The sequence below is a fragment of the Chrysochloris asiatica genome, unplaced genomic scaffold (genome assembly GCF_000296735.1).
Source record: "Chrysochloris asiatica unplaced genomic scaffold, ChrAsi1.0 scaffold00003, whole genome shotgun sequence".
In the NCBI taxonomy this organism is placed as follows: domain Eukaryota; kingdom Metazoa; phylum Chordata; class Mammalia; order Afrosoricida; family Chrysochloridae; genus Chrysochloris; species Chrysochloris asiatica.
This window is the reverse complement of record NW_006408521.1, coordinates 30,637,368-30,649,434: the sequence shown is the minus strand read 5'-3', so window position 1 is coordinate 30,649,434 and position 12,067 is coordinate 30,637,368. Positions and strand designations below refer to the sequence as shown.

General features: G+C 37.3%; 1 protein-coding gene across 1 annotated transcript in view; it reads left to right on the top strand.

Moving 5' to 3' along the window:
- PCGF6 (polycomb group ring finger 6) overlaps positions 1–12,067 on the top strand; it is a 63,990-nt gene that overhangs the window by 22,556 nt on the left and 29,367 nt on the right. Inside the window, exon 8 of the mRNA XM_006831476.1 lies at positions 7,223–7,321. Coding sequence (XP_006831539.1) covers positions 7,223–7,321 — 99 coding nt within the window. The remainder of the gene's footprint in view (positions 1–7,222; positions 7,322–12,067) is intronic.

Sequence of the window (12,067 nt, the reverse complement as noted above, 5' to 3'; positions counted from 1 at the left end):
TAGCCCCTGAAGTCTTCTTTAAACCAAACAACAGATTAGTTTATTTAGTAAAGTATGTCTGCCTTGAGCCCTGTGCTCTTTTTATAGGAATCACACTGACAATGGCAGTTAGAAAGAGTAGAGAGGAAACTTAGGAGACAGTGAGTATATGTTAATAGTAGAGGAACATTATGGAAAAGGAGGGTGAGTATGATCGCATAACTTGAAGGATGTAACCAGTGTCACTGAATTGTACGGACAGAAATTGTTGAATTGATGCATGTAGAAATAAAGCAAATATTAACAGTAAAAGGTGAAGGGTACCTATATGTTTATTGTACTATTTTTATAACTTTGTAAATTTGTCATTTGTCAAAAAGTTAGAGGTGAGGAATGAAAGAAAGAAAAACAAATACTTATCAAATATATACTCAGTGTTCAGATTTTTAATTGTCTTAATTGTTCAGTAGTCTTTAAATTTGTGCATTCATTTCTTTTTATTGCAATTTGTCATTGAAACTGAGTCATTTGTCCTGTAGTTTTCTACAGATTTTTGCTGTTGCATCTTGTCGTATACTTTAACACGTTCTTTTATCCTTTCTCTTTCCCCTATACTGGTAGTTAAAACAGAATGTCGATGAGATTCAGGTTTGATTTGGAAGGAGTAAGAATAGTTCATAGATGGTGGTGTTTTCTTTCATTACCCTCTGCTGTTGAGTCAATTCTGACTCATAGTGACCTTGTAGGACAGAATATAACTTCCTTATATGGTTTCCAAGACTAAACCTTTTTCTCCCAAGGACAGTTGGTGGATTTGAACTGCTGACCTAGTTAGTGACCGAATGCTTGACCACTTTGCCACCAGGGCTCCTGCTTCTTTCTTGCAAAAACCCACTGCTGTCAGGTCAGTCAGGCTAAATATTTGCTTCCTGTCCCCCTTCTATGTGGGCTACTGTGTCAGACTGCAAGGTTATTTGAACTGCAAGGTCGGTGGTTCAAGCTCACCAGCTGCTCCTTGGAAACCCCATACAGAGTCGCTATGGGTCAGAATTGACTTGACAGCACCTAACAACAACAACAACATTTAACAGCTTTATTTATCACTGTAAAGAAGTAGTTTACCAACATGTTCCAGTTGTGACCAATTAGATTTTATTGTTTTTAGTTATTATGAACTCATGGATTGAAAGATTTATTGTTAAGTGCTGTTGAGCCAGTTACAACTCATGGCAATCTTTTACAGGGTCTGAGGCTTTCTAAATCTTTGCAGGAGCAAAAAGCCTCATCTTTCTCATATGGAACAACTGGTAGACTCAAACTGCTGACCTTGTGGTTCACAGTTCAGTCCTTATACTATGGAGGCACTGTGTTCTCTGAACTTAGAGATAGTAGATACTTGTGGTTTAATCCCTTTCATTTATTATCCTTATTGATGTTCAAATTATTCTGTTATAGGTATCATAGTGTATGACAACTTCCTTGCTATCTGATATGATGAGACATTTCATACGTGACTTGTACATACATCTCTTACCCTAGTCACAGAATCAGTCATTTCTCAAGACCTAGCTCCTTTTGGTCATGACTAGTAGTTCAAAATCACAGTCTGGTCCCTGGGCTTCCCATTATACTGGGTTGGTTGCTGTTTCTAGGCCTTTTCAGTTGACAGAGTTAGGAATTTTTTTCAAGGTAAAATATAAGGGGCTTCAAAATGTTCATGGAATAGTAGAATTGAAAGATAAATCAAAATTTTCCATGATCCTTTTTTTTTTCTGGGTAAAAATAGTTATTCTTATATGAACATTTACTTCTTTAATATTTGTTCCCTTGCTCTTAGAATTCAAATATCCAAACTTCATGTATTTCTTGCTTTTTTTTTTAACTTTTTATTATAAATTGGGTAAAAGTTTACAGAACAGACCAGTTTTTCATTCAGCCATTCATACACATTTTGTTTCATGTCATTGATTGCAATCCTCACAATGTTACATCGCTTATCCTACTTCCTCCCTGTTTTTCCTATTTTCATAGGTAGCTTATTATTTGGACTTTCTTATCAAATTAACCTTTTATATTTTAGATGGCAATAAAGATTGTTGTTGTTATGTGCCGTGGAGTCGGTTCCAACTCATAGTGACCCTGTACAGGGTTTCTGAGGCTGTAAGTCTTTACAGAAGCAGAAAGCCTCATCTTTCTCCCACAAAACAGCTGGTAGTTTCGAACTGCTGACCTTGAGGTTAACAGCCCGATTCGTAACCACTACACTACCAGAGCTCCTTGGCAATAAAGGTTACTGTGCTCATTTCAGAGAAGTATAATTCTTCTGTGGGATATCCACCCCCCACCCCACCCCCTGCCATTTGCATATGGTAGGAGGAGGCTATTAGGTGTAGAGCTAAAAATGAGTTGACCATCTAGTGAAAAACTGGTTTTGTAACCTCCAGCAAAAAGATAACATTTTCTTCTTAAAAAAAATCTAGGTTCAAATTTGTTAACTTGTGAGGATGGGGTAGGGGAACGAAGGTTACTTGTGTGAGAATCCAGCTTTGAAAGCTGAAACTAATTTTTTTTTTTTTCTCCTTTCAAGTATTGGCATAGCTAATAGTTCTGTTTGGTGTCATCTATGAAATAAAGCTTAAACTAAGTTAGATTAATTTTAACAAAAACTTGGGGTAAGGTTGAGGTGCCCACTAGAGTTTAGAAATGAGGGAAATGGATTATCCTCTGTTGGTATATACCTGAAGCTTGCTATTGAAATGTCAAGCCCAGAACATTAACCTTCAGAAGTGCACTGGTTGGCCAGCAGGCATTTAATTAGGTTATCCACAAATGGGAACTTCCCAGGGCATCTGATGGGATTTTCATGCTAATCAGCTGTGTCACTTGCAGTGAGAGAGCTACAGTTGAGGCACTACTGTGTCTCTTCAATGAGACTGCTTTTATGTTGTGAGATGAGTCCTATACCTGCATTAAAAGAACATAAGAGCTTCCTCATTTTTGTCTGGATCATGTCACTGTTCCATGGTGACAGCTAGGCTCTGTATAAGAGTTAATATGAAGAGCAAAATGATGCAAATAATTTAGACCAAACTGGCTCTCAGCACAACAGTAGTAACTGTTTACTATGTGCCAGGAATGATTCTTAGTGATTTGCATATGTTAACTCATTTATACTCATGATGAATCTGTGAGAAAGTTATAGGTATTATCTTTGCTTTGCCAGTAGGAAAACAAAAAGGATTAACAATTTGCCCAAAGATGTACAGCTAAAAGAATGGTAGAAGCATGATTTTGATCCAGGCTCTGTCTCTAGAATACACGTGCTTAACACCTACGTTGTCTGCTATATTATAGGAATATGGGGTGGATCTGTATCTTCAGGTTCTAAAAAGCCAAACTACAGATAAGAAAGTTAAGTGCTATTATGTGGGAGAAATTAGTAGCCATTGTGGACTCTGCTTTACTGTTGTTAGTTGCTGTCAAGTCAATTGCAGGTCTGCTAGTGCTAGAAGAGCATTGCTCAAGTTTTCCTAAAAGGCATTTTCATTCTCCTGATTGCCATAGATTTTCATCTGCCTTTGATAACTAGTTGTTGTTATTGTTATTATTAAGTGCTGTCTAGTCTATTTTGACTCATAATGGCCCTATGTGCAACAGGCCGAAACACCACCTGGTCCTGTACCATCCTCACAATTGCTGCCACTGTGCCTTTTCACAGTCCCTCCACTTACCAAGCATGATGTCTTTCTACAGGGACTGGTACCTTCTAAGAATAATGTCCGAAGTATAAGAGACAAAGTTTGGCTATCTTGACTTCTAAGGAGCATTCTGGTTGTATTTTTTCCAACACAGATTTGTTTGTTCTTTTGGTAGTCCATAGTACCTTTAATATTCTTTTGCAGCACCATAACTCAAATGCATCAGTCCTTCTATAGTCTTCCTTATTATTCATTGTCCAACTTTCACATGCATATGAGGCTGTTGAAAATACTATGGCTTGGGTCAGGCATCTTTGGTCCTTAAACTGACATCTTTGCCCTTCAATACTTTAAAGAAGTCTTGTGCAGCAGATTTGCTTAACACAATATGTCATTTGATTTATTGACTGCTGCTTCCATGAGTGTTGATGGTAAATCCATACAAAATGAAATCTTTGTCAACTTCAGCCTTTTCTCCATTTGTCATGATGTTATTTATTGATACAGTGGTGAGGATTTTTGTTTTCTTGACATTGAGGTACAATCCATACATGAAGACTGTGGTCTTTGAGCTTTATCCTCTTCACTTTTAGCAAGCAAGGTTATATCATCTGCATATTGCAGGTTTTTTAATGAGTCTTCCTCCAATCCTAATGCCAGGTTTTTCTTCATATAATCTAGATTATTTGTTCAGCATACGGATTGAATAAATACAGTGAAAGAATATAACCCTGGCACACACCTTTCCTGATTTTACAAACCATTCGTGTCCCTTTGTTCTTTTCGAATGACTGTCTCTTGGTCTATATACAGCTTCCTCATGAGCACAATTAATTAAGTGTTCTGAAGTACTCATTCTCCACAGTGTTGGCCATAGCTTGTCATGATCCACACAGTCAAAAGCCTTTGCATAGTCAACATTTTTCCCCCCACAGGTAAACATCTTTCTGGTATTCTCTACTTTTGGCCAAGATCTATTTGAAATCAGCGATGATATCCTGCATTTCATCTCCTAGTCTGAATTCAGATTGAACATCTGGCAGTTCCCTGTCAATGTACATCTGTAGCCATATTTTTTTGGTACACAGTATTTCTGTGTATTCCTTTCATCTTCTTTTGATGCTTTCTGCATCATTCAATATTTTACTGAAAGAATCCTTCAGTATTATAAGTCGAGGCTTGAATTTTTTCCTCAAGTTCTTTCAACTTGAGACATACTGGACATCCCTCCCTTTTGGTGTTCTAATTCCAGATCCTTAGTACATTTCATCATAATATTTGACTTTGTCATCTTGAGCTACCCTTTGAAATATTCTTGTTCAGCTCTTTTACCCCCTAATTTCTTAAGCATTTACCCCATTTGCTTTAGCATCTCTACACTGTCTCTTATGCCATCCATTTTAGTCTTTTTTTTCTTTCTCATCTTCTTAGTGAATTTTTGTTTTCTTCCTGTATGATGTTCTTGTCGTTGCACAGATCTTCTGGTTTTTAGTCACTTGTGTCCTAATACATCAAATCTGTTCTTGAGATGATCTCTAAATTCACGTGGGATATGTTCAAGGTCATATTTTGGCTCTCATGGAGTTGTTTTAAGTTTCTTCAGCTTCAGCCTGGACTTGCACATGAGCAATGAATGGTTTCTTCCACTGTCTACTTCTGGCCTGGTTTTGGCTGATGATATGGAACTTTTCTATCATCTTTTCCCACAGATATAGTCAATTTGGTTTCTGTGTATTCCATGTGTATAATTGTCTTTTATGTTGTTTAGAAAATATATTTGCATTAAATAAATTATTGTTCTTGCAAAATTCTGTCATGTAATCTCCAGCATCATTTCTATCACCCAGGCCATATTTTCCAACTACTTATCCTTATCAATATATCTTGACTGCATGTTTGAGCAATTTCAGACTAAAGAAGTTGGTAGGATTCTTCAATCTAATTTTCACTGTCTTTAGTGATTGGTACATAAATTTGAGTAATAGTGGTATTAACTCGTCTTCTTTGTAGACATATGGATACTAACCTATCAAAGACAGCATCATACTTTAAGATCATGAAATGGTCTTTTTGATGATGAATGTAGTGTCATTCCTGGGCATAGTTGTTGTTGTTGTTATGTGCCATGGAGTCGATTCCAACTCATAGCGACCCTGTACAGGGTTTCTGAGGCTATAAATCTTTACGGGAGCAGAAAGCCTCATCTTTCACCCATAGAACAGCTGGTAGTTTCGAACTGTTGACCTTGCGGCTCGCAGCCCGATTCGTAACCACTACGCTACTGATAGTAATCAGGTTCAAAATGGCCAATACCCGTCCATTTCAGCCGACTAATGCCTAAGATATTGATGTTTATGCATTCCATTTCATTTTTGACAGTTTCCAATTTTCCTGGATTCATACTTTATACATTTCCATGTTCCAATTATTAATGAATGTTTGCAGCTGTTTTTTCACATTGTGAATTGTGCCCCATCAGCAAATGAAGGTCCTGAAGGCTTTATTTCATTTGTATCATCACGGTCAACTCTACTTTGAGGAGGCAGATCTTCCCCAGTTATATTTTGAGGGGCTCATCTTCTGGCATTATATCTGACAATATTCTGTACCCATTCATCATGTTCAATATTCAGTATTCTGGTGCTGTCTAACAGTGTTTCACTGCTATTCATAAAGTTTTCAGTGGCTAAACATTCAGAAGTAGTCCACCTCTCCTTCTTCTGAGTCTGTCGTAGTCTGGAAACTCAGCTGAAATCTGTCCACCATGGGTGATCCTGCGGGCATTCAAAATATCAGTGATATAGCTTCCAGCAGCACAACACACAAGCCACCACAGTGTGATAAACTCACAGATGAGTGGTGAGCCTTTGATGAAAGTGTCATTAAGTGTCTCTGGGAGATAGTGGCTAGATAAGCATTAATTTTTATTTTAAATTCAATTTGTTGATAAAACCAGGTTATTTTGGAGGCCAGGATGGCCAGACTTCATCTCATACTTTGGCCATATTGTCAGGAGGGAACAGTCACTAGAGTGGGGTATCATGTTTAGTAAGGTAGAGGGTCAAAGAGAAAGAGGAAGACCCCCAGTGAGATGGATTGGCAAAGTGACAGCATCAGTGGGCTCAAGTGTGGCAACGATAGTGAGGTTGGCCCAGGACTGGGCAGTGTTTTGTTCTGTTGTGCATAGGGTCACTATGAGTCGGTACCGACTCAATACACCTAAAGACAACAACAGCAACAATCTTGGGTGTTCTCTCTGTTTTACTAGTGTAAATTCAATGGATTGAATGAATAAATTTTACTCTGAGTTTTGTTTTGCTACTGATGAAGCATTAAAATAAACCATCAAGCCCTCCTATTTTAAATAAATAAAAGTTGATATTTTTCAGAGGAGAAACTCAGCAGAATTTCTGTTTTGGAAAGTAAATTAACTCAAATTTCATAATTTTTGTTTCATAAGTCTAATTGCATCATCTTTACTTGCCTTATAGTTTGTACATCTAAAATATATATTTAATCTGAAAATAGTTTATTTAATTTTGTAGCCTCTGGAAAAGAAGTTTGTCCGAGTTTCAGGAGAAGCAACTATTGGGCATGTAGAAAAATTCCTCAGAAGAAAAATGGGTCTTGATCCAACTTGTCAGGTACAGCACATATGTATAAAAAGACAGGTAGAATTGCAAGATTAGTATGTTGAAGGAATAACTGTATATAGGATTTCATGTTGTAACTTTTGTTTTATGGTATTATAGACATTGTAAATGTGATTGGCACACAGTCATTCTAATTCCTAGCTTTAACCATATTTGATTTGTTGGCTATTTCTTACAACTACTGATGAGCATCTATTGGAGTCAGAAAAGGTGAGGATGTGATAATTAATAAAAAGTTTCAAGGGCCAAAAGGTTCTAGTCCTTTCCCTTTTGTTGACAGAAGTTACAGTAAAAGATTTATCATCCACTTCTCTTCAGAGGACATCCTTACATTTTTGCTATATTTGCTCAAGGAAGCTTAAGACACCTAGGAAAATGATATTGTTTCTCTCTCTAATATACACCCTATTAGTTTTTTAAGAACTGAAAAACATCTGCTATTCCAAGTGTATAACATATCTTGTTCTAAGACAAGGGAGCACAGTGACTCCATAAAATAAATACTGGACTTCGAATGACAAGGTCCATGGTCTGAGCCCACCAACTGCTCTGAGGGAGAAATGTAAGGCTTTCTGCTCCCTCAAAGATTTAAAGCCTTGGACAACCTGTACAGGGTCACTGTGAGACAGAATCGACTCAACAGAACTTAACAACAACAAAACAAACTAAAGATTTCATATTGACGAACATGAAGTATAAATACACTACTAGTTTTAGTTCTAGGACTCAGTGAAAATGGCACATTTATATAGTTTTTTTTTTAATTAAATTTAAAATGGAATTTTGTTATTTTCCATCACTATGTAAAATTTCATAGAGTACATTTTAGCTAAAAATATTTTATTAACTGCTGATTAAGTTAATGTTTTTAAATAATGAAATTTTGCTGGTATTTTTAAGTATCAGTATGTATTGGTTGTTGTTGTCAAGTGCTATAGAGTCAGTTCAGACTCATAGTGACCCTGTCCAGGGTTTCCGAGGACTTAATAGTGTGCCATATTTTTTCACACATAATACACTCATGTAAGTAATGAACATACATGTATAATGTTCATAGCACACACAGGAAACTAATTCATGAAGAGATTGTGCCTAATAATGCATGTTATTTGTGCAGAAATAATGTACTTGAGTTTATTCTTATTCTTTGATTGGAAACAGATGGCTGTTTAGGGAGTTCTGAACAAAGAATTGTGAGTGATTCCTTAACAGTTATTTCTAAAGCAGAAGTCAGATGACTTGTTCATGATAGTTTAGAATAACTAAAAAGTGATACCCAAAAAGTGCCTCTCTAGGTTGTAGATTACCCCCTTTGTAGATAGGTATGAGGTAGCTTCAGAAAGTTAGTGGTAACAAATATATGTAAAGGTTTAACAGGGGATATTTGTACAAGACAGTTTGTACAAGGGTATTTACCTTTGCTGCAAACACACCTATGAATGTGATGGAGTATTGTTGTTGTTGAGAGCCATCGAGTTGGTTCCGACTCACAGTGACTCTGTATATGATTTCAAGGCTTTAAATCTTTGTGGGAACAGAAAGCCTAATCTGTTTCTTCAGAGCAGCTTGTGGACTCAAACTACTGACCTGTGGTTTGCAGTCCAGTGCTTATCCTGTGGAGCCACTGGATAAAATGATGAAAACTTAGATGTTACCAAACACCTTGAGGCAACAAGTTGCTGGGCTTGGGGTTTCAGGACCATAGTCTCAGAGGACACCATGGTAATTGGCATAACATAGTCCACAAAGACAATGCTCTATATTCTACTTTGGTGAATAGTGACTGGGATCTTAAAAGTTCACGAGCAGCCATCTAAGATGCAACTGGTCTCTCTATATGCAAAGAAAGAAGAGTGATTAAATTTGAAAATGCTTAGAAATCAATTAGTCCAATGGACTAATAAAACAAGAGAACTTCAATCTCCATGATGGTAAGACCAGAAGAGCTTGATAGAGCAAAACTCAAATTATTAAAAAGACCAGACTTAAGAAAGTGAGTAGAGGAGCATAAGACTAACAGAACTTACCCTTATGGCCCAATTTTCAACCAAATAGTGGATAAGTATATAGAGGGGATTCCTGGTGTGGTGCTGTGAACTAATGTGCTGGACTGCAAAATCAGTCTGAACCACAGGGTTGATGATTCAGGCTCACCAGCAGCTCCTTGGAAACCCTATACAGACAGGATCGCTATGGGTCGGAACCGACTTAATAACAACATATAGAGGGAACAGCACAGGTGAGGTATGCTTATCATGGAATGGCCAACCATTATGAAACCACAGGGGCAACATATACCTGGGGACAAGGTTCACAGGGATTGGGAAAGGAGGGTAGAGTAGGAAAATAGGCCCCACAGGGAGGAGGGGGGATACGTGTTATTACATGGAGTAGAGTGTAATCATTGAGATGAAACAGGGTATGATTTGTTGGATGTAAAACTGATGATCTGCTCTATAAACCTTTATTCAATTCACAATAAGAAGTTTAAAAAAAGTTTGTGGTAAAATTCCATTTTTCTAATTCCATTTTTCCACAAGCTCTTTGAAACCCCTCCATATTGACCAGAAAAATAATACACATTTAGGTTTAATAATAAAAATAAAAATAATAAACAGTAGGTCTCACACTTGGTGTTTTAAGAAATCTAGTTGCCAAAGCTCTTAAAGTGATTTTATTGTGGGTGTCTTTCTTCCTCATATCATAGAATGCAAGGTGTTTAGTATTCTGAAATGAAATGATAGAAAACCTTTTTTTTTTTCTTTGTCATTTCTTGAGTTTCTAAGTGAATATCCCTCATGTACTCTGGTACTACATAACTGGTAATGTTCTTAAATTACTGCTTTCAGTAAAATGTTAAAATTATTAAATAAGCAGACCCATTAACTACTGACTAAATTGTTTATGGCTTCTAAAGCCAAGAGACAATAAATAATGACTTTTTCTAATATGAATAAAACATTGAGCTAGTTAACTAGTAATTAAAATAAAGTTCTTTATTTCCCTAGTCACTTGAGCCTTCTTTGTTAACTTTCTTTAAGTCAGTTAGCTCCAGGTCGGAAACGTATTCTTTGTTTATAGATATGTGACCTTCATATGTGTTTTTTTATTAGCAGGAATGAATGATTACCAGGGTCTTGTGGGGACTGTTAAATGAAAAACTACCTTTAAAGTACAATCAGGATGAAAAAGAAAAACATTTCTAGGGGGAAAATATAGTTTATGCATTTTAAAAGTAAGTTAATTTAAAACTCTGAGATTAATAATTATCTGAATGGTTTTCTTTCATATAGAGGTCCCAGTATCTTAACCACTGTGCCACAAGGGGTCCAAAAGCAGCATTAAGGTCCGAGTTATATAGAAGCCAACATGTAGCTCTATTGCTCGTGCAAGTGATTTTGACCTCAAATAGTAGGGTGTGTTCAGTGGGGGCACAGTGGGTTATGTGTTGGGCTGCTAAATGCAAAGTCAGTGGTTCAAACTCACTAGCCTTTTCATGGGAGAAAGATGAGGCTGTCTGCTCCTATAAAGATGCAGTCTCAGAAACCCTATATAGGGTTATTGTGAGTCAGAATTCACTTAGGAACAATGGGTTTGGTTTTGGGTTGAAAAGTAAAGCATTAAATTGAGATTATGTGCCGTCGAGTCGGTTCCAACCCATAGCGACCCTGTACAGGGTTTCCGAGGGTGTAAATCCTTACGGGAGTAGAAAGCCTCATCTTTCTCCCGCGGAGCGGCTGGTAGTTTCGAACCGCTGACCTTAAGGTTCACAGCCCGATTCGTAACCACTATGCTACCAGAGCTCCTTAAATTGAGATTATAGATAAAGTGAAATATTCATTATGAGTTGTAACAGGGGTTAAAAACTATTATCTGTGGATCAAATGTAGCTCACGACCTGTTTTTATAAATAAGTTTTATTAGAACAGAGCCACGTTTTGGCTATTTTCATGCTACAGTTGTTGTTAGGTTCCATTGAGTCAGTACTGACTCATAGCAACCCTGTACACAGCAGAACGAAACACTGCCCAGTGCTGGGCCAACCTCATGTTGCTGTGCCTGAGCCCATCACTGCCTCCACTTTGCCAATCCATCACATTGGTGGAGGGTGGTCTTCCTCTTATTCTCCAACTCTCCACTTTACCAAACATGATACCCTTGCCCAGTGACTGGTCCTTCCTGATAATATGTCTGAAGTATGAGTGACAAAGTTTGTCCGTTCTGGCTTCCAAGGAACACTCTGACTGTACTTCTTCCAACACAGATCTGTTTGTTCTTTTGGTACTCCATGGTACTTTTAATATTCTCATACAACACCATAACTCAAATGCATCAATTCTTCTGCAGTCTTCCTTATTCACTGTCCAACTTTTGCATACATGAGCTTATTGAAAATACCATGGCTTTGGTCACAGGTGCACCTTAGTCCTCAAACTGACATCTTTGCTTTTCAACACTTTAAAGAGGTCTTAACGTGCAGCAGATTTGCCTAATGCAGTATGTCGTTTGATTTCTTGACTGCTGTCTCCATGAGTGTTGATGGTTAATCTGAGCAAAATGAAGTCTTTGACAACTTCAATCTTTTCTCCATTTATGTTGCTGTTATTTATTGGTCCAGTGGTGAAGATGTTTGTTTTCTTTACACTGACATACATCCCATACCAAAGGTTATAGTCTTTGATCTTTATCGGTACTTTAAGTCCTCTTCGCTTTCAGCTAGCAAGGTTGTATCATCTG